At 38.5% G+C, this 22,561-nt stretch overlaps 2 protein-coding genes across 8 annotated transcripts in view; one reads left to right on the top strand and one right to left on the bottom strand.

The window, feature by feature from the left end:
* Positions 1-7,762, top strand: part of CSTF2 (cleavage stimulation factor subunit 2) — a 31,754-nt gene extending 23,992 nt beyond the window's left edge. For all 7 annotated transcript variants that reach the window (XM_055565756.1, XM_055565752.1, XM_055565753.1 and 4 more), the window contains 3 exons: positions 4,474-4,584; positions 5,306-5,430; positions 7,552-7,762. In XM_055565756.1, the coding sequence (XP_055421731.1) occupies positions 4,474-4,584; positions 5,306-5,428 (234 nt within the window). In that variant the 3' untranslated portion in view covers positions 5,429-5,430; positions 7,552-7,762. The remainder of the gene's footprint in view (positions 1-4,473; positions 4,585-5,305; positions 5,431-7,551) is intronic.
* Positions 7,763-10,284: 2,522 nt separating this feature from the next.
* Positions 10,285-22,561, bottom strand: part of NOX1 (NADPH oxidase 1) — a 35,944-nt gene continuing 23,667 nt past the window's right edge. Inside the window, exons 9-14 of the mRNA XM_055565759.1 lie at positions 17,501-17,593; positions 16,227-16,462; positions 15,847-16,009; positions 15,272-15,418; positions 14,959-15,083; positions 10,285-11,014 (exon numbers count right to left, since the gene is read on the bottom strand). Coding sequence (XP_055421734.1) covers positions 10,888-11,014; positions 14,959-15,083; positions 15,272-15,418; positions 15,847-16,009; positions 16,227-16,462; positions 17,501-17,593 — 891 coding nt within the window. The 3' untranslated portion in view covers positions 10,285-10,887. The remainder of the gene's footprint in view (positions 11,015-14,958; positions 15,084-15,271; positions 15,419-15,846; positions 16,010-16,226; positions 16,463-17,500; positions 17,594-22,561) is intronic.

Below are 22,561 nucleotides of genomic sequence, written 5' to 3'. Positions count from 1 at the left end.
GGATTCAGTATTGATAAAGAACTGAAAGTGATAGTATGTTAGCAATCTGTACAAAGCTGTTATAATGCTTCATGTCTCTAGTGTCTTTGGGAACTGAGTTAATGCATGCAAATGAATATTCCAGATAATAGAATTATTCAACCAAGTTTTTAAACTATTTTAATGAAAAATCATTTATAAAATATACTATGCTTTCTTCTTTTCTTAAACAGGATGCAAAAAATGATTTTGATCATTTTTGATTACTCAAGGTCATCATTAAATGTACCCACTCATTTTTATATATGCTATAATAGAAATCATAGTTATTTCCTGCTTTGCTTTCTGGTGTCCTTCACTGTCAGACTGTCACCTGGTTCTTCACAGTGCTATTATATCTGCTCCTAATGGTTTATCCATATTTCTTTTGTGCTTTTATTTTTTTGCTGCTTTTCATCTGCTGGGGAAGCAGGTAACATGTTTATTAACAATTTGTGTTTAATAAGAGCAGAGATCAAATTGCCAACATCCATTGGATTATAGAAAAAGCAAGGGAATTGAAAAAAAAATGTACTTTTGCTACACTGACTATGCTAAAGCCTTTGACTCTGTGGATGACAACAAACTGGAAAATTCTTAGAGGTGGGAATACCAGACCACCTTACCTGTCCCCTGAGAAACCTGTATGCAGAACAAGAAACAATAGTTGGAACCAGACATGGAACAACAAACTCATTCCAAATTGGGAAAGGAGTATGTCAAAGCTGTTTATTGTCACCCTGCTTATCTAACTTATATGCAGGGTTCAGTTCAGTTCAGTCACTCAGTCATGTCCGACTCTTTGCGACCCCATGAATCACAGCACGCCAGGCCTCCCTGTCCGTCACCAACTCCCAGAGTTCACTCAGACTCACATCCATCGAGTCGGTGATGCCATCCAGCCATCTCATCCTCTGTCAACCCCTTCTCCTCCTGCCCCCAATCCCTCCCAACATCAGAGTCTTTTCCAATGAGTCGACTCTTCACATGAGGTGGCCAAAGTATTGGAGCTTCAGCTTCAGCATCAGTCCTTCCAATGAACACCCAGGACTGATCTCTTTAGGATGGACTGGTTAGATCTCCTTGTAGTCCAAGGGACTCTCAAGAGTCTTCTACAACACTGCAGTTCAAAAGCATCAATTCTTTGGTGCTCAGCTTTCTTCACAGTCCAACTCTCACATCCATACATGACCACAAGAAAAACCATAGCCTTGACTAGACAGACTTTGTTGACAAAGTAATGTCTCTGCTTTTCAATATGCTATCTAGGTTGGTCATAACTTTCCTTCCAAGGAGTAAGCGTCTTTTAATTTCATGGCTGCAGTCACCATCTGTAGTGATTTTGGAGCCCCCCAAAATAAAGTCTGACACTGTTTCCCCATCTATCTGCCATAAAGTGATGGGATCAGATGCCATGATCTTCGTTTTCTGAATGTTAAGCTTTAAGCCAACTTTTTCGCTCTCCTCTTTCACTTTCATCAAGAGGCTTTTTAGTTCCTCTTCACTTTCTGCAATAAGGGTGGTGTCATCTGCATATCTGAGGTTATTGATATTTCTCCCGGCAATCTTGATTCCAGCCTGTGCTTCTTCCAGCCCAGCGTTTCTCATATAAGTTAAATAAGCAGGGTGACAATATACAGCCTTGACATACTCCTTTTCCTATTTGGAACCAGTCTGTTGTTTCATGTCCAGTTCTAACTGTTGCTTCCTGACCTGCATACAAATTTCTCAAGAGGCAGGTCAAGTGGTCTGGTATTCCCATCTCTTTCAGAATTTTCCACAGTTTATAGTGATCCACACAGTCAAAGGCTTTGACATAGTCAATAAAGCAGAAATAGATGCTTTTCTGGAACTCGCTTGCTTTTCCCATGATCCAGCGGATGTTGGCAATTTGATCTCTGGTTCCTCTGCCTTTCCTAAAACCAGCTTGAACATCTGGAAGTTCACGGTTCACATATTGCTGAAGCCTGGCTTGGAGAATTTTGAGCATCACCTTACTAGTGTGTGAGATGAGTGCAATTGTGTGGTAGTTTGAGCATTCTTTGGCATTGCCTTTCTTTGGGATTGGAATGAAAACTGACCTTTTCCAGTCCTGTGGCCACTGCTGAGTTTTCCAAATTTGCTGTCATATTGAGTGCAGCACTTTCACAGCATCATCTTTCAGGATTTGAAATAGCTCAACTGGAATTCCATCACCTCCACTAGCTTTGTTCGTAGTGATGCTTTCTAAGGCCCACTTGACTTCACATTCCAGGATGTCTGACTCTAGGTGAGTGATCACACCATTGTGATTATCTGGGTCATGAAGCTCTTTTTTGTACAGTTCTTCTGTGTATTCTTGCCACCTCTTCTTAATATCTTCTGTTTCTGTTAGGTCCATACCATTTCTGTCCTTTATTGAGCCCATCTTTGCATGAAATGTTCCCTTGGTATCTCTAATTTTCTTGAAGAGATCTCTAGTCTTTCCCATTCTGTTGTTTTCCTCTGTTTCTTTGCATTGATTGCTGAGGAAGGCTTTCTTATCTCTCCTTGCTATTCTTTGGAACTCTGCATCCATTGCCTTCTCCATTTAGATGCTTATATCTTTCCTTTTCTTCTTTGCTTTTCGCTCCTCTTCTTTTCACAGCTATTTGTATGACCTCCTCAGACAACCATTTATGCAGGGTATATCATGAAAAATGCCAGGCTTGATGAAGCACAAGCTGGAATCAAGATTGCCAGGAGAAATATCAGTAACCTCAGATATGTAGCTGATACCACTCTAATGGAAGAAAGTGAAAAGGAACTAAAGAGCCTCTTGATGAGGTTGAAAGAGGAAAGTGAAAAAGCTGGCTTAAAACTCAACATTAAAAAAACTAAGATCATGGCATCCACTGCCATCACTTCATGGCAAATAAATGGGGAAACAGTGGAAACAGTGTCAGACTTTATTTTCTTGTCTCCAAAATCACTGCAGATGGTGACTGCAGCCATGAAATTAAAAGACGCTTGCTCCTTGGAAGAAAAGCTATGACAGACCTAGACAGCATATTAAAAAGCAGAGACATCACTTTGCCAGCAAAGGTCCGTATAGTCAAATCTATGATTTTTTCTGGTAGTCATGTATGGACATGAGAGTTGGGCCATAAAAAATGCTGGGCACTGAAGAATTGATGCTTTCGAGTTGTGCTCAAGAAGACTGTTGAGAGTCCCTTGGACAGCAGAGATCAAACCAGTTAGTCCTCAAGGAAATCAACCCTGAATATTCATTAAAAGGACTTATGCTGAAGCTGAAGTTCCAATTCTTTGGCCACCTGATTGCAAACAGCCAATTCATTGGAAAAAACCCTGATGACAGGAAAGATTGAGGACAAGAGGAGAAGGGGCAGCAGAGGATGAGATGGTTAGGTAGAATCACTGACTCAATGAACTTGAGTTTGAGCAAACTCCAGGAGATAGTGAAGGACAGGGATGCCTGGTATGCCGAAGGTCATGGGTTCACAGAGTCACAAAGAGATGACTTAGCAACTGATCAACAACCACTACCTAAGCTCTGGGTGAATGCTTTGAGTGTGAACATAATTCCAGCGTAGGGACCTTTTAACAAGTATTCTAGGCGCTCTGAGGCCTTTTCCTTGGGTTATTGTTGTTTTCCAAAAGATTGAACCCATTGAAGATCTTAAATACCAGTAAGAATGATATAACTGCACTTGGTTAACTCAGGTCAGTCATGTTTTTTAGTCTGTATTTAGCAGAAAGCATCTGCTGCATATTCTCTGAGGGAAGTTATAAAAAAACAAATGTTGGGCTAATGTAGTCTTTTCCCCAGAGACCTTCCCGTCTCCTTTCTGCCTCTGCCATGATGATTGTTTCTGCCTTACTTATGGGATAGGGCCCTTTGGGACGAACTGTGTTTGATTGAATTAGAGGTAGGCAGTATCCCTGTGAATGTAGCTCCCCAGTGGGCCAGCATACATTATTCTACAATATGTCAGCTTTCATTTCTGTTTCCACTGAGCAATAGTTTCTCGGATGCTGTCAGTTTTCCCTGTGCTTATGTGGCTGAATTTTGCTTGATTTAATAGTATCCAGTTGTGCTTTGTGGAGAAGGAAATGGCAACCCACTCCAGTATTCTTGCCTGGAGAATCCCAGGGACAGAGGAGCCTGGTGGGCTGCTGTCTATGGGGTCGCACAGAGTCAGATACAACTGAAGCGACTTAGCAGCAGCAACAGCAGTTATGCTTTGTGGTATTTGTTGATGCTGCTGGTGCTGTCATAAGCAAATGTATCAACTTACTAGTTGATCTCTGCCTTCTGTGGTTGCTAGCAGTAGGAACTGTTCTTCAGAGTCATTTATTTGCTTTTTTTACTCGTCTCCACAATCTGATCCTATTTTTTCACGTTGCTAATATTACTGGATTCTGGTAACCTAAATGAGAAGTACCGAAAATCTCTCCTTGTCTCTGTGCACATAGGTCCCAGTCATGCAGGGAGCAGGCATGCAGGGAGCAAGCATTCAGGGTGGAGGCCAGCCTGGTGGCTTTAGTCCTGGCCAGAACCAAGTCACTCCACAGGACCATGAGAAGGTAAGTAATGTTGTCCAGCTGCCTCCATTTGCACAAATCTTTTTGGAGTCCTCTTTTCATAGTCACCATGTGGAGGCCCCGGGTCTTCAGAGTCCCTTTGGAAATGATGCTTATACTCAGAATTCTTTATGATCTTGTTACCTGAAAATCTGTGGGCTAGGTCCTAAAATTCTTAAATGGCTATATGTCAGTGGTAGCTTGTCTTACTTTTCAGACTCATCTGCCAATAGATATTTTGTGTGCAGGCCTGATTGACTTGGAAATCCAAATGTCTTTGTTCCTCCCTTTTATACCTTATCCCTAAAGATGATAGCAGATTCCCCACAAGCATATCTTTCTGTTTCTATATTTGACCATTGTAGGGAGCTCAAAACTTGTGAAAAGGAGCAACTTTCAAAGCTCCTTTCAAAGGATTTAATTCTTTCAAAGGATTAAAAACTGTAGATTTCCCAGGGGTTACCAATACCATCTTCATCTGTAAGAATTTGGGGTTCATGAAGGTGTCTGCTTTGAATCTTCTAATCTTAGCCATTGTACCTGTGCTTTTCATTTTGCCTCTTCTCACCACCTAGTTTTGGTTTTTTCTCTGGTTTGGTTTCATTTTTTAAATTTTTTTTTTGGTTTAATGTATGTGAACTATCCTTCTGCCTTGGACAGAAGCTGGTGGTAGTTTTTTAGCCACCATCGTTAGAACTCATTATGTTTTTTTTCCTCTGCACAGGCTGCTTTGATTATGCAGGTTCTTCAACTAACTGCAGACCAGATCGCCATGCTGCCTCCTGAGCAGAGGCAGAGTATCCTGATCTTAAAAGAACAAATACAGAAATCTACTGGAGCTCCTTAAAGGTGAGCAGACTTACTGTGCCTGAGTCAGACAAGCTCCTTGTGCATTTGGGGTATGTACTTTTCAAGCTTAACCAACAAGAGTCTCTTGATCTCAAGACTACCCGAGGCCTGTACCCCTCTTGACTAGACCCTTCACTCTTCAGTAACTCAGTCCCTGTCATGGTAGGGGAAGGTGATAGGCATTTGTTCAGTTGTTGAATTGATTGTAATCTCATTTAACCTTTTTTTCCTAAAATGGGCGAAAGTGACATATGATCAATTTAACCAAATTAATCAAATACAGAAATGTAGAAAGTTCAGGGTAAAAGCTCTGGTTTCTCAGTCTCATTCCAAAGACATAACTGCTAAATATAGTTTGGTATGTATTCTTCCAGAATCAGTTATTATTTTATTCCCAATTATCCCATCAAAATGAAAATACAAACCATTTCAATAAAATATGTAAACATTTTAGTTTCAAATATTTATTTTACATAGAATATTTTGAGGTTAAACTGTTAGAGCACATAATTTAGGGTAGTGAATGTCCACCATCACCATCAGTCCCTGTACATTTTAGAGGTTGCTGTAAACTACTGCCCTTAGTTTTCTTGCTCTTCAGTCAGCTAGAAACGAACATAATCATGTGACCTAACCCGATTACATGTATAGGGTTTTTAAAAAAGTTTTTCCCCAACATCTTGTATTTCATAAACTATTTTGCTTTTTTTAATTTAAATTTATTTATTTTAATTAGAGGCTAATTACTTTTTTACATTGTCCCAATATCAATTGGAATTTCACATTTTGAATTTCTGCTTTTTATTCCCTCTTTGTAATAATTTCTGTCCATATATTATTTAACAGTGGTCTCATTTATACTAACTAGCAGTCTTTACTAAATATATTGTATTTTAATCCATATTTGTAATATTGTTAAAACTTTTAAACTGTAAATATGTATTATATCTGTATCTAGACATTAAATTGACTGAACTTTAATGGGAAGCTGTCATAGATGGATGGCACCAGACTTAACAGTGCAACTAGAACTTTTAGTCCAGATACCCAAGGCATTCTATTTTCTTTAGTGAAAGTGTAGACTGCCTATTATAGTTAGAGGAATAGATTTTTTAAAAACTATTTTTTTAAAAAAACTACTTTTTCTAATCTATTTATGCCAGAAAAGGTTTCCCCTAGAATGTGAGAAAATTATGTTTTGGGATAGTAGAGGTAAAAAACGTTTCTGAAATTTCTCTCCTTGTGTATTCTTGTTTATAAGGTACCTCATTTCAAAGCCTTGCACATATACCACAGAGCAGGGTTTTTTGTTTGTTTTATCTTTTATTTTGAAATAATTAGAAATTCACAGGAAGTTGGGAAAATAGTACAGAGAGCCTCATGCACCTTTCCTTTAGCTTCCCACAATGATAAAATTCTGGGAATCTATTGTACACAATACCTTTTTGGTTTATAGTGCAAAAGGAAGAAATGTACATTGGTACATTACTCTTAACTAGACTACAGACCTTATTCACCTTTTATCTCTTTTAAACCTCCACTAATATGTACATGTGGTGCATGTAGTTCTTTGCAGTTTTCCACTGGGAAGGTTTGAATGTGTATTTGCTGGTATTGGTGCATACTGTAGCCAAGAGGCTGGCTCTCCCTCCATCCTATACCTTACTGGTTGTGATCCAGCTCTGCTATCACTGACAGGCTTATGTACCATTACCATTAGGTCAGTGGTTCTCAGCCAGAGGTGGTTTTGCCCCCTACACGATACTGGGAAATGTCTGGAGACATTTTTGGTTATCATAGCTTTAGCGGGTATGGTATGCTACTGGCTTTCAGTGGGTAGGGACCAGAGATACTGCTACACCTCCTGTAATGCTCAGGACACCCCCTGATAACAAAGAGTTATCTGGCCCCAGATGTCAGTAGTGCTGAGGCTGAGAAACTCCACTGTAAGAGATGATTATTTTGGGGAAGCAGGAGGCAGAGACCTTAGGAATCTGTTCCTGGTGATTTGTTCTTATGAATAGCCTCCTTCCCCTACCTTTAAATTCTTTTCTTCCTGATGTTTGGGGAAGAGAACTTTGTCTCCACTTGTAATGGCTTTCTCCCAACTTTTCCTTACAGGTTTTCAAAAATACCTGGCAACAGATACGGAAATTAATTCTATAACTTTGTTGAAATGTTGAAAAAAGATGATTTCTGCATCCTAACCCTTGAACGACTTAAATTGGTGCCAGGTGGAGGACTCCTATCACCTTCTCTCAGAACAAAATCAGATCATTCTGTTGTCTTAGTTTGTATATTTTCTGTGACTTGAAATAAACTTTGAACACAATTTTAGTATACTGCAAATTGATATGCATAACCTTTTTTGCTTTTAAAAGGCTGAACTCCAAGGGTGAAACCTCACACGTGTTTTCTACCCTTACTGCAATATTGTACTTTAATGTTGCATAGCTGTTTTTCCTTTTAAGTTAACCATTTATTCTTCTTAATGATATTTGAGAATTTCTCAGAAACAGGGTTTTCTGGAACTTAGTTTTTGCTTAGTTTGCTTCCAACAGGAATAATAATATTTGCCCTTTGAGAACTTGCTAGAGCTTCTGAGTCTACTCAGAAAATAGCATGTGCTTACAGCTGTAAAATGGTCAGAAGGCCAGCAAAGCAAAGAGCCTACATAGCAGAGCAGTGTATTTAGTCTAGAAAAATCCAAATATAAAAATGTATTTTTTGGTCAGTACCAGGAAGGGGACGACAGAGGATGAGATGGTTGGATGGCATCACCAACTCAGTGGACATGAGTTTGAGTAAACTCTGGGAGTTGGCAATGGACAGGAAGGCCTGGCATGCTGCAGTCCATAGGATCACAAAATTGGACAAGACTGAATGACTGAACTGAAATGAACTAAAGTCTATTCCCATACATAGTTCAGAGTTAAGACAAGGACGATGTATGATCACTGGTTTTAATGTGTCAGCAACACAAGAGACTGTTGACATTTTCTTGTTCTAAAACTTTTCAGTCTGGGTAGTTAACTTTAAAAGTTTAGAAAGCTACTAATTTTTCCTATGTTCAAGATGAAATAAACACTGAACAGACAAACAATACATTTCATCTTGCCTTCTAAATAATTACTAATCTGCAGCCCTACCCAGTAACCAGATTTATTCTGGGAAATTAAAACATAGAAATTCTAAAATTTTTACATTTATATTTTTCTCATTTATTTCAAAAGGACCAAATGTATAAGCAGTCAGATTGCCCATTAGGCCTGACCCTGCCTTCTTCCTTTCAGATGGGTGTGAACACAGTCAGTGCCACTGGCTATAACCTACAGCTCTTCCGGCCTAGTATTCTCTCTCATAGTGGCATTAAGGAGAAACATGATTTATCTCCATCAGGCCAACCTCAAGAGGTTAAGAGGTGCCTTAATAATTAGTAAAGTTCCACTGGAACTACTCCTGAGTCTGTTTATATTCTCAAAGTCCTAGCCTCTGCGTTAGGATTATGGTCAAGTGAATTAAAAACCTGCCATAGGTGTAGAGAATGTAATAGCATATTGCTTACATGTCAAGCAAAAGAATGCAAAGATAATCAAAATTATGAGGGACATTAAAATTGAGAGATTTTCTACTCATATATAAGCATTGACTACAACAAAAGTTTACTGAGAAAGATACTCGATAATTGCAACCTAGGAAGAAAAACTTGATCAAAACAGCTGAGAAGCTTTCTAGGTAGCCTGCTCATCCCTAATTTGGGCTTAGATGTTGATTGTATGTAGGATTTATTATTATCATTACCTTTTCTGCTAGCTTCCATGAACATTCTAGGCCTTGATATGTTGATTTTAGCAGCAGCCATGTCTTGAAGTGTCAAGATATTGAGACATCAAGACCAAGAATACAGTCTTTCTCCTTAGGAACACATTATAATAAGTTTTAAGGAACACTAAGATTCCAAATCAGACTCATTGGAGATCAAATTATAATTTGGTCAGCAGTTGTCTAACAGGAACCAAATCATCAAGGCTGCAGTGTGCATGTTCCTGAAGCCTTATTAAATTTAAATTAGCTGAAATCCAGGAAATTGGTAACAGCAGGGGTATCCCAATCTATTCTCTTGGAAACATCCATTAGTATTTTTTCTTGATGTCCAGTTAATACATGAAACACAATTAGCTACCATGAGTTCATGACCTTCCTTTATTTTGTTCAGACTAGTGACTGAAAAAATCAGTTTTTCTAATCCTTCAAGTCATGTAGATTTCTGGAGAATTAGAAGCAATCATTCATTTTTGGTCACAACGGTAGAGAGAGAGGTGCACTAATGTTAATTCAGTAGAAATATTCTTGTAAATCTTATGATTTGAATTGTCTTTGAGCACAACAAAATGTGTATTATTTTTCCTCTTTTAAGGGCCCCAGTCTTCTTTCCTTCTACTGATTCACTGTGACTACTGACACCCCAGAGCCAGGTGGATGGAAGAAATAAAAGAGTATTTTGATAGGAGAAAGAAAAGGCATTTTGCTTATGTTACTGAACAATTCCTTAATAGGTACGTAGGAGCCAAGGAAATGTTGTCAAAATTTTAAATTATCTTTGTAAGACAAGACATTAATAACTCCCCTTGATTAAAATGGTAATAAAGAGTCCTTGTTGACTAAATAATCATCCTAAGATGGAGTTCAAGTTTTCACAATTATTTCCAACAGAACAAGGCAAGCTAATGACAACATAGCTGTCTTTCAATTATGATACAATTTCAGTTATGATTAGCATACTTTCAAGATTATCTTTCCTAAATGGAGAGCCTAGATAAAGTAACAAATGATTTATTCATTAAACAGAGAAAAATCCTTCATTTTTTGATAAGCAAAAATGAGTAAAGCATAAGTTGCCGTTCACACTGGATAAGATCATGTTTAACAGAATGTACATACTGTTATATAGGGATTGAGTTCTTGGTAATTTTATGTTTGTTGTTTTACTATTTATGTTTATTATATTTTGTCATTAATTCTTTAATAAATTTTTATTTGAAAAAAAAATCACCTTACTTAGAAATTTTCTTGGTGGGTAGGAGGACTAGGAGAATGACCCAGAGTCCAGGATATGGTTAACACTTGGAATCAACAAAATCACCCGAGGTTAAATTATGTAACTGTCAGCTGCATCTGCTATCAGGCCTTGCTGCAATCAGGACATTCCAGAAGGATTTACAGTGATTTCCAAAGAAAGAATCCATGGGCTTTGCAATTATGATAACTACTAAAGTTCTTAGGTCCATGAAGCTCAGTGATGACTAAGTTGAATCCAATCAAAAAAGAGTGCCAGGGACTTGAGCCTTGAAAGAAACATGTTACTGTCTTTAAGTGGTTGCCTCAACCTGACCAAACCAAGTAAATTGTTGACGATGAAGAGACTTAAATGCAGATTACTATCCTTATTCCTATAACTCAGAAATTTTCTTTGTTGAAGTAGAATTGAACCTTCCTAGGATCCAGGCTGGAGTACTGGTGACAGCATTTGCTCAGGCTCTTTGCCAAAGTCTGGGGACCACATAGGAAGACTCCCACCGCCGACCTGCAAGAAGAGAATGGTAGCCAGAGCTAGAAGGCAGCAAAGGCTGCTGATGGTTTGTGGGAATGTTTTCCACCTCTGCTATGCCTCTCCTCCCACCAACCTTACATAAAAACTCAGTCATTGATGGTCTGACGTTCTTCATGTTCATCTCACCTTTTCTGTTTACAATCCCCAATATGCTCCCAGCCCTTAACCCTCTCAGTACTTAGCCTTGCCTATTCTACTGAGCACACCCATAGGATATGGAGAGCAGTGCCCTATGAACTATTGGACTCTAAAGCCAGGCTGTCTAGGTTCTAATCCCTGTACTGACATTTGTCCCAGCTGTATGACTTTAGGCAAGTTTCTTAATCTCTCTTTCACCATTCCCCCCGACCCTGTAAAATGGGGATAAAAATAGTATCCAGCTCATAGTCTTGTTTGGAGGTTTAAACAAAAACAACATGTGTAAAGCAATTAGAAAAATGCCTGGCACATAGCAAGTGCTTATGTTAGCTGCTGTTAAAGCCATCCAGTGTTTTCTCACATTGAAGAGGTGGTGATTCTTCTTGCCAAAGATACTCTTTCTAACTAGGCTCTGGGCCTCACTCTCTCCTTCCTTCCCTCATATCTTCCTCTCCTCTCTTTTATTTGAAATGTAATTCCCATGACATAACATTCATCCTTTTAGAGTGTGCAGCTGGTGCTTTTTAGTTGTGCAAAATCACAAGCAAAACCAAGTTGTGCAAAATCTGAGAACATTTTCATCTCAAAAAACCCATACACATTAGCAGTCATTTGCCATTTTCTGCCAACTGCCCCCACCCCTGCCCTAGATAATCAAATCTACTTCTTGTCTCTAGATTTGCCTAATCTGGAATCAAATGATATGTGGTCTTTTGTGTTGGATTTCTTGCACTTACTGTACTGTTTTCAAGGTTCACCCATGTTGTAGCATATAACAGTACTGCATTCCTTTTTACAACTGAATAATATTCCCTTGTGTGAATATATCACATTTTGTTTATCCATTCATCTGTTGATGGACACTTTTGTTTCCACACTTTTTGGCTATTTTACATACATTCATACACAAGTTTGTGTGTGGACATATGTTTTCATTTCTTTTGGGTATATACTTAGGAGTCAAAATGCTGAGTCATGTAGTGATGGAATTTAACATTTTGAGGAAATGCCAGAGTTTCCCCAAAGTGGTGCACTGTTTCACATTCCCATAAACAATGTGGGAGAAACCCCTTTTGCATGTTTATTTTGCATGTTTATTTTATTCCTATCTACTGGCTCCTGATCTGTCTATAAATATGGTTAGATCATCCTTAAACTGAGCATTCGCTGGACCCTGCCATTCCTCCAACAGTGCTGACAACACTCCTCTAATAACATCCTCTCTTTCTGTGACACTGCTTCTCCACTCTCCTAATTCTTCCCTGGTTCATCTTTCTCTTTTCCCACATAATGTAAGCATTCCTTAATGCAGCTTCAACTATGGTCAACCTGAAATAATAATTAACATAATCTCTTGTTTATATGCTGCTTTCCAGTTTACAGGGCATTTTTTATATATTGTCTTGCCTATTATTCATGACAATCCTGCAAGTGAGTAGAGCAGGCACTTACTAATATAAACCCCATTTACAGATGAGGAATCTGAAGTTCAGAATTTTCTTTCTAGCTCAGGTTTCCAGAACTGGAATCTAATACAATCAGCTTAATCTCCTTCCCATCTGAATGGCTGATTTTATGACTGATTTTCATGTTCTAGCATGTCTCAAAACCCCTCAGAAAACTGAGGTCAGGTCATCAGTTTTTTAGTTTTGTGCTCAGTCATGTTAGACTCTGCAACCCCATGGACTGTAGCCCGCCAAACTTCTCTGTCCATGGGATTCTCCAGGCAAGAATACTGGAGTGGGTTGCCATGCCCTCCTCTAGGAGATCTTCCTGACCAGGGATTAAACCCACGTCTCCTGCAGCTCCTGCCTTGCAGGTGGTTTCTTTACTACTGAGCCACTGGAGAAGCCCATATGTAGTGGTGTATATCTGTTAATCCCATACTCCCAATTTATTCCTCCCCCTCCCCTTTCCCCTTTGGTAACCATAAGTTTGTTTTCTATCTTTGAGTCTATTTCTGTTTTATAAATAAGTTCATTTGTACCATAGTTTTTAGATTCCACATATAAGTGATATTATATCTTTGTCTGACTTATTTTGCTTAGTATGGTAATCTCTAGGTCCCTCCATGTTGCTGCAAATGGCATTATCTGAGTAGTATTCCATTGTGTGTGAGTATGTGTATCACACCCTCTTTATCCATTCATCTATCAATATTTAGGTTGCTTTCATGTCTTGACTATTGTAAACAGTGCTGTTATGAACATTGGGATTGCATGTATATTTGCAAATTAGACTTTTCTCTGGATATATGCCGCAGAGTGGGATTGCTGAATCATATGGTAACTCTAGTTTTAAAGAGACCTCCATACTGCTTTCCATAGTGGCTTTAATTTATATTCCCACTAATACTGTCAGAGGATTTCCTTTTCTTCATACCCTCTCCAGCATTTGCTACTTGTAGACATTTTGATGATGGCCATTCTGACTGGTCAGAGAAGGTGATGGCACCCCACTCCAGTACTCTTGCCTGGAAGATCTCATGGACGGAGGAGCCTGGTAGGCTGCAGTCCATGGGGTCGCGAAGAGTAAGACACGACTGAGCAACTTCACTTTCATGCATTAGAGAAGGAAATGGCAACCCACTCGTGTTCTTGCCTGGAGAATCCCAGGGATGGCGGAGCCTGGTGGGCTGCCATCTATGGGGTCACACAGAGTCGGACATGACTGAAGCAACTTAGCAGCAGCAGCAGCAGCATTCTGACTGGTGTGAAGTGATACTTCATTTTTAGTTTTGATTTGCATTTCTCTAACAATTAGCAATGCTGAGAATCTTTTCATGTGCCTGTTGGTCACCTGTATGCCTTCTCTGCAGAAATGGCTATTTAGGTCTTCTGCCCATTTTTTAATAGAGTTGTTTTTTTGATATTGAGTTGTATAAGCTGTCTGTATATTTTGAAAAGTAAGCCCTTGTCAGTTGCACTGCTTGGAAATATTTTCTCCCGGATATTTATCTTTTCATTTTGTTTATGGTTTCCTTTGCTGTGCAAAAGCTTTGAAGCTTGATATGATCCTATTTTTTTTTTTGCTTTTATTTCTTTTGCCTTGGGAGCCTGATCTAAGAAAATATTACCATGATTTATGTCCAAGAATGTTTTACCTAGATTCTCTTCTAGGAGTTTTATGGTGTCGTGTTTTACATTTTAGTCTTTAAGCCATTTTGAATTTATTTTTGTGTATAGTATGAGGGAGCATTCTAACTTCATTCATTTACCTGAAGCTGTCCAGCTTTCCCAACACTATTTGCTGAAAAGAATGTCTTTTTTCCATTGTATATTCTTGCTTCCTTTGTCAAAAATTAACTGGCCCTAAGTGTGTGGGTTTATTTCTGGGCTCTCTGTTCTGTCCCATTGATCTATATGTTTGTGCCAATACCAAGATGTTTTGATTACTGTAGCTTTGTAGTATTATCTAAAGTCTGGGAGAGTTATTCCTCCAGCTTTGTTATTTTTCTTCAGAATTGCTTTGGCCCAAAACAATGCATTTGAATGGTTCTAGTTCTCTCTTTTATTTGGTAATACAGCCAGAACTGAGTTTCTTTGCCTCACTGTTCGAATGCAGGTGGGGACAACAAACGTCTTCTCATCAATTACAAGATCAAGACCCCTATTTGGCTGAAATCTCAGATGAAATTTTCTCACTTTTAAGCAAGAATCTAAGATTGGTACAAATAGTTTTGGCCCCAGAAATCTTTTCCCAAGAGTGTTCAACATGCTGTAATACTTTTCCTAAACCTAATTCTGCAAAATCAACCAACTAGAGGAGAATACACTTACTTGGGGTGAGCGGTAGCTATTGTAGAGAACTCATTGTCCCACATAGGTCTCCCAAAGAAAGTTTTCTGTTTCAGACCTGTCAGGATGTCATTGGCCTTATCAAAGTTTAGTGCTGCATGACCAGCCTGGAGTTGGAGAAATAGGAAGTTAGAAAAAGCAGGTCCTGATAGCTGCCCTTCCTTCAGCCACTTTTAAACTTGGGTGTGAAGGTGAGAGCAGGTAGGAAATCATAAGATATGATTATTTCTGCTCAGCATGCATTATGTTTTATCTGTCCTTCATCTTAGGGAATTAGTGTGTTGTTTGAACTCACAAAGTTGCTGTCCCATCCGGTGAGGAAGAGACGGTAGTTTAGAAAACCCACTTTGCCTAATTCCTCCATGTCCTGTTCCAGGGAAGCCAATAGGTCATTGAACCAAGCAAAAGCACCCATCTCCCTGCAGATCCAGTAGAAATAGATCTGAAATCAGCAAAAGAGAATATAGCCTTATTAAGTGCCTCTTACAATGTGCACTATGGTGACATGATTATGCACATATATACTATATTTGTTGATCAAGTCTAAGAGTGACCTGGAAAAAATCACTTCTACAGAGCTGCTGACCTCAAGTGGCATTAATGTCCAGAGTCCTGACAACTTCCCTTATGGAAAGAGCTTCCCTTATGGAAACATCAGCTTCAGTTCAAGGTGCTTTTAAACTCCAGTTGAAGATGAAGACCCAGTTCTTATGGCAAGTCTGCAGAAGCAGATGCCTTGGCTGGGAGAAGTGATCACTTACTCTCGTAACTCCAGGGAGAGGTTACTCTCTAATTGTAAAATGCTTAGCCCATGAAAACCGTGGACCTGTCAGGCTCAGATCAGATGAAAAATGGTACTCAGGAGTGTACCTTTTGTGTTTTGAGGTTGTGATCTGCATGCTTAAATTTGTACCAGATGGATTTCAAGATAGAAGCAAAGGGGGTAACCCCAATTCCTGCTCCAACCAACACAGCCACTTCATACTGGAAAACATCCTCACTGACAGTGCCAAAAGGTCCATCCACCTGGATCCTGGCAGAAGGCAAAAGACAATGGGCAAAAGTGAAGTCTCACCTCTACCTGCAACCTCAAACGTCCTCCCAGAGGCATAACTGCTCCACGGCTCATTGTTGCTTGTTTATTTTAATCATATTCCATTTTTACCAGACTTAAGGTTCAGTGAGGAATTACTTTCTCTTTTCTGCCTGCTGCGTTCTGGTCTGGGTCTCTATTGCTCTTAAGGACCTACCTGGGAACTGGTGAATACTGTTGTTCAAAAGTCCTTATGAGATTTTCTGTCCAGTCCCCCACTGCTCGGATATGAATGGAGAAGAAGTCTTCCTCTGGAGCAGAGGTCAGGGTAAAGGGATGCCACTCCAGGCTAGAGATTGAGGGGCAATTAACAAAAATATACTGTCCCACTTCCATACTGAAGCCATGCTTGTGCATCTGCAATTCCAAAACTTTGGATGGGTGCATGACAACCTATGAACGAAGCACAGAGGCCAAGAGGCAAATTCAAATGGTGACAGGGGCAAGCAGATAAAGTAAATGAGTAAAGCTGGAGGGCTGGTGATGACAGTAAATTGCAAACAGAACTCCTTTCTGAATGGGGCAGCAATTACCAAGTCCAGGCAATGGTTGCACTATGGAGCAGAGATTCAGCATTATCAAGTTGCTTGATTCTTCAAGAGAGGCTAAAAATGCCAGTTTTAAATTGAAGCATAGTTGATTTACAATATTGTGTTAGTTTCAGGTATACAGCAAAGTGATTCAGTTATTTTTCAGATTAAATTCCATTCTATCTTGTTACAAAATATTGAATACAGTTCCCTGTGCTATAACTGGATAAGCTGGAAAACCAACAAGAAATGACGTTTTTTTGATGTGAAAGCCTCCATCCAGGTTTCTAAATGTTAGCGACCAATTCGACTTTCTAAACAATCGGTGTAAGGGTCAAACAAAATACGTCTGTGGGCTAGATTGTTGTTGTTGTTGTTCTAGTTCATTTGCTCAATCATGTCTGACATTTTGCAACCCCATGGACATGCCAGGATTCCCTGTCCTTCACCATCTCCTGGAGTTTGCCCAAACTCATGTCCATTGAGTCGGTGATGCTATCCAACCATCTCATCCTTTGTCATCCCCTTCTCCTCCTGCCCTCAATCTTTTCCCAGCATCAGGGTCTTTTCCAATGAGTTGGCTCTCCGTATCAGGTGGCCAAAGTGTTGGAGAAGGGAATGGCTACCCACTCCAGTATTCTTGCCTGGTGAATCCCATGGACAGAGGAGTCTGACAGGCTACAGAGATATGGTGTAGACTGCCTGTTAGCAACTTCTGACATAGACCCATGCTGATGATTTCTGCCAAACCTCTCCAGTTCTGTCCAGCACCAGAGGAACTCAAATATATTGCCCTCAAGTTCTTTTTTATTCCTGTGAAGGTGACAACATGGCAATTTATTTCTATAATCAGGAAGAACAGAACTCTTAGCACAGCAAGAAGAAAGTGCATATTCTTTACCTTGGTAATCACAACCTTCTGCTGAGAGCGGTAAAATCTGAGGATCCTTTCAAAGATGTAAAGAATGCCTGGTGCAAGGATCCATTTCCAAGACTGCACACAGAGACAATAAAAAGTGAGGTTACACACTAATCTCTTATCTAGGATTTATTTGTGTAGCAGTTCATTCTTTCATTCAACAAATAAATATTTTTGAGTGATGTGTATCATTTTTAAGCCACTAATTTCACCCAAACTTGAAGACGGAAATGGAAAGGAGTAATCTACAACAGTTTTATTAATCTATTACTCATAAAGCAGATCATTTCCTGAAATTTTACAGGTCTCACCAGGAAATGAGAAAAGCAGAGAAATAAACTACATGGTAATAATATATATTTTAAAATTATATTTAAAGTTTAATTTTTAGAATCTAAGGCTGGGACTTCCTTGGCAGCCCAGTGGTTGGGACTTCACCTTCCAATCCAGGAGGCATGGTTTCAATCCCTGGTCAAGGAGCTAAGATCCTGCATGCCTCTCAGTCAAAAAATCAAAACATGAAACAGAAGAAATGCTGTAAAGACTTTAAAAAAAAAAGAACTGAAGACTCTCTTCCAGGACAACTTGTCCAATCTGAAAAGCCAACAAAGAAGGTTGATGTGAAATAGAAGCAGATGATTAAAAACAAGGCAAACAAAAAAGTGTGTGGCTCACACTATTGATAACAGCAATATATAAAGCTTGGTATTTATTCATCACCTCTTTTCTCAGGTGCTCAAAACATCTAACATAGTAATACACTTTTTATCTTGTCTACTTAAAAAAAAAAAAAAAAAGCCTTTCTATTCCTTAGATCTTCTCAAAGGCAGAAGGTTGCTTCCATACCCACAGGGGCTTCTAAAAATGTGTTTCCCAGCAATGCTAAGTCATGTTATTTTTTGCACAATTGCTCAATCACAATACATTGGTACTCTGTGGAAAGAGATTTCTTATGCTGTCTCAGGCAAGATACTTCCTTGGGTATCTCTGGGGAAAAAAGGGGCAGAGACAGGGCCAGTAAACCTGAGAAGGGGCATATTAAAATTTGATGCTACCTCTTATTTGGAAAAAAAATCCCCAGATGATTCAGAAGACATGAAAAAATATATTTAAGAAGTGGCTAGTCACCAATGGGGAGGGGAATGTTAGCTTTGAAAGTAATCAGAGAAAATAAATATTAAAACAAAATAGCATATTAGCCTCTCAAATTGGAAAACAGCTTTAAACAATGATGCCCACCATTAACTGGGATGCACAGAAATAGATGTGCACCATTCACATGTGTACCTGGGAAGTACAAATAAGTAGCATCTTCCCAAAGAGAAATTTGGCAACACATCTAACAGCCTTGAAAGCATTCATTCTCTTTGACACAGGAATTTTACTCCTAGGAAATGGAGCATAAAGGAATAATTAAGGCATGCACAAAGTACATGAGTATAGTCATGACTATTTATTAAGGGAAAAAATGATAAAAATGGCATACTATATAGATTTTTTTTTTTGGAGACTAAACTGTCTTTTCTTAATTTTATGTATTTTTGTATTGAGATATAATTGACATATAACATATTAGCTTTATGTGTACAACATAATGATTTAATATTTGTAAATATTGCAAAATGATCACCACAGTACCTCTAGTTAACCTTCTGCACCATGCATGGTTACAAAAATTTTTTTCCTGTGATGAGAAAGCCTAAGATTCACTTTCTTGGTACCTTTCAAATATCCTGTACAGTATTATTAATTATAGTCACCATGTACATTAAGTCCTCAGAACTTACTTCATAACTGGAAGTTTGTACCTTTTCACTACTTTCACCCATTTAGCCTACTCCCCAACCCCTGCCTCTGATAACCACCAGTCTGTTCTCTGTATCTATAAGCTTCTTTTTTCCTTTTTTTTAAAAGTAGAGTCCCGAGAAAAACTATTAAAAATTCCAATATATGGAGGCTGAACAACACGCTGCTGAATAACCAACAAATCACAGAAGAAATCAAAAAGAAATCAAAATATGTAGAGAAACAAATGAAAACACAACAACCCAAAACTTATGGGACACTGTAAAAGCAGTGCTAAGGGGAAGGTTCATAGCAATACAGGCATACCTCAAGTAACAAGAAAAAAATCAAATAAATAACCCAACTCTACACCTAAAGCAACTAGAAACGGAAGAAATTAAGAACCCCAGGGTTAGTAGAAGGAAAGAAATCTTAAAATATTAGGGCAGAAATAAATGCAAAAGAAACAAAGAGACCATAGCAAAAATCAACAAAGCCAAAAGCTTGTTCTTTCAGAAGATAAATAAAATTGACAAACCATTAGCCAGACTCACCAAGAAACAAACGGAGAAAAATCAAATCAAAATTAGAAATGAAAATAGAGAGATCAAAACAGACAACATAGAAATACAAAGGATCATAAGAGACTACTATCAGAAACTATATGCAAATAAAATGGACAACTTGGAAGAAACGGACAAATTCTTAGAAAAGTAGAACTTTCCAAAACTGAACCAGGAAGAAATAGAAAATCTTAACAGACCCATCACAAGCACGGAAATTGAAACTGTAATCAGAAATCTTCAAGCAAACAAAAGCCCAGGACCAGATAGCTTCACAGCTGAATTCTACCAAAAATTGAGAGAAAAGCTAACACCTATCCTACTCAAAATCTTCCAGAAAATTGCAGAGGAAGGTAAACTGCCAAACTCATTCTATGAGGCAACCATCACCCTAATATCAAAACCAGATAAAGATGCCACAAAAAAAGAAAACTACAGGCCAATATCACTGATGAACATAGATGCAAAAATCCTTAACAAACTCCTAGCAAACAGAATCCAACAACATATTAAAAGATCATACATCATGACCAAGTGGGCTTTATCCCAGGGAAGCAAGGATTCTTCAATATCCACAAATCAATCAACATAATACAACACATTAACAAATTGAAAGATAAAAACCATATGATTATCTCAATAGATGCAGAGAAAGTCTTTGACAAAATTCAACATCCATTTATGACAAAAAAAAAACCCTCCAGAAAGCAGGAATAGAAGGAACATACCTCAACATAATAAAAGCTATATATGACAAACCCACAGCTAACATTATCCTCAATGATGAAAAATCGAAAGCATTTCCCCTAAAGTCAGGAACAAGGCAAGGGTGCCCACTCTCACCACTACTATTCAGCATAGTTTTGGAAGTTTTGGCCACAGCAATCAAAGCAGAAAAAGAAATAAAAGGAATCCATATTGGAAAAGAAGAAGTAAAACTCTCACTGTTTGCAGATGACATGATCCTCTACACAGAAAACCCTAAAAACTCCACCAGAAAATTACTAGAGCTAATCAATGAATATAGTAAAGTTGCAGGATATAAAATCAACACACGGAAATCCCTTGCATTCCTATACACTAACAATGAGAAAACAGAAAGAGAAATTAAGGAAACAATCACATTCACCATTGCAACGAAAAGAATAAAATACTTAGGAATATATCTACCTAAAGAAACAAAGGCCTATATATAGAAAACTATAAAACACTGGTGAAAGAAATCAAAGAGGACACAAATAGATGAAGAAATATACCGTGTTCATGGATGAGAAGACTCAATACAATGAAAATGAGTATACTACCCAAAGCAATCTATAGATTCAATGCAATCCCTATCAAGCTACCAATGGTATTTTTCACAGAACTAGAACAAATAATTTCAGTTTGTATGGAAATACAAAAAACCTCGAATAGCCAAAGCAATCTTGAGAAAGAAGAATGGAACTGGAGGAATCAACCTGCCTGACTTCAGGCTCTACTACAAAGCCAGTCATCAAGACAGTATGGTACTGGCAGAAAGACAGAAATATAGATCAATGGAACAAAGTAGAAAGCCCAGAGATAAATCCATGCACCTATGGACACCTTATATTTGGCAAAGGAGGCAAGAATATACAATGGAGAAAAGGCAATCTCTTTAACAAGTGGTGCTGGGAAAACTGGTCAAGCACTTGTAAAAGAATGAAACTAGAACACTTTCTAACACCATGCACAAAAATAAACTCAAAATGGATTAAAGATGTAAATGTAAGACCAGAAACTATAAAACTCCTAGAGGAAAACATAGGCAAAACACTCTCCAACATAAATCACAGCAGGATCCTCTATGACCCACCTCCCAGAGTAATGGAATAAAAGCAAAAATAAACAAATGGAACCTAATTAAAATTAAAAGCTTTTGCACAACAAAGGAAACTATAAGCAAGGTTAAAAGACAGCCTTCAGAATGGGAGAAAATAATAGCAAATGAAGCAAGTGACAAAGAATTAATCTCAAAAATATACAAGCAACTCCTACAGCTCAATTCCAGAAAAATAAATGACCCAATCAAAAAATGGGCCAAAGAACTAAACAGACATTTCTCCAAAGAAGACATACAGATGGCTAACAAACACATGAAAAGATGCTCAACATCTCTCATTATCAGAGAAATGCAAATCAAAACCACAATGAGGTACCATTTCATGCCAGTTAGAATGGCTGCTATCCAAAAGTCTACAAACAATAAATGCTAGAGAGGGTGTGGAGAAAATGGAATCCTCTTACACTGCTGGTGGGAATGCAAACTAGACAGCCACTATGGAGAACAGTGTGGAGATTCCTTAAAAAACTGGAAATAGAACTGCCATATGACACAGCAATCCCACTGCTGGGCATACACACTGAGGAAACCAGAATTGAAAGAGACACGTGTACCCCAATGTTCATTGCAGCACTGTTTATGATAGCCAGGACATGGAAGCAACCTAGATGTCCATCAGCAGACGAATGGATAAGAAAGCAGTGGTACATATACACAATGGAGTATTACTCAGCCATTAAAAAGAATACATTTGAATCAGTTCTAATGAGGTGGATGAAACTGGAGCGTATTATACAGAGTGAAGTAAGCCAGAAAGAAAAACACCAATACAGTATACTGACACATATATATGGAATTTAGAAAGATGGTAATGATAACCCTGTATGCGAG

Source organism: Bubalus kerabau, chromosome X, assembly GCF_029407905.1.
Source record: "Bubalus kerabau isolate K-KA32 ecotype Philippines breed swamp buffalo chromosome X, PCC_UOA_SB_1v2, whole genome shotgun sequence".
NCBI classification, from domain to species: Eukaryota; Metazoa; Chordata; class Mammalia; order Artiodactyla; family Bovidae; genus Bubalus; species Bubalus kerabau.
This window is presented reverse-complemented; position numbering and strand designations above follow the sequence as displayed.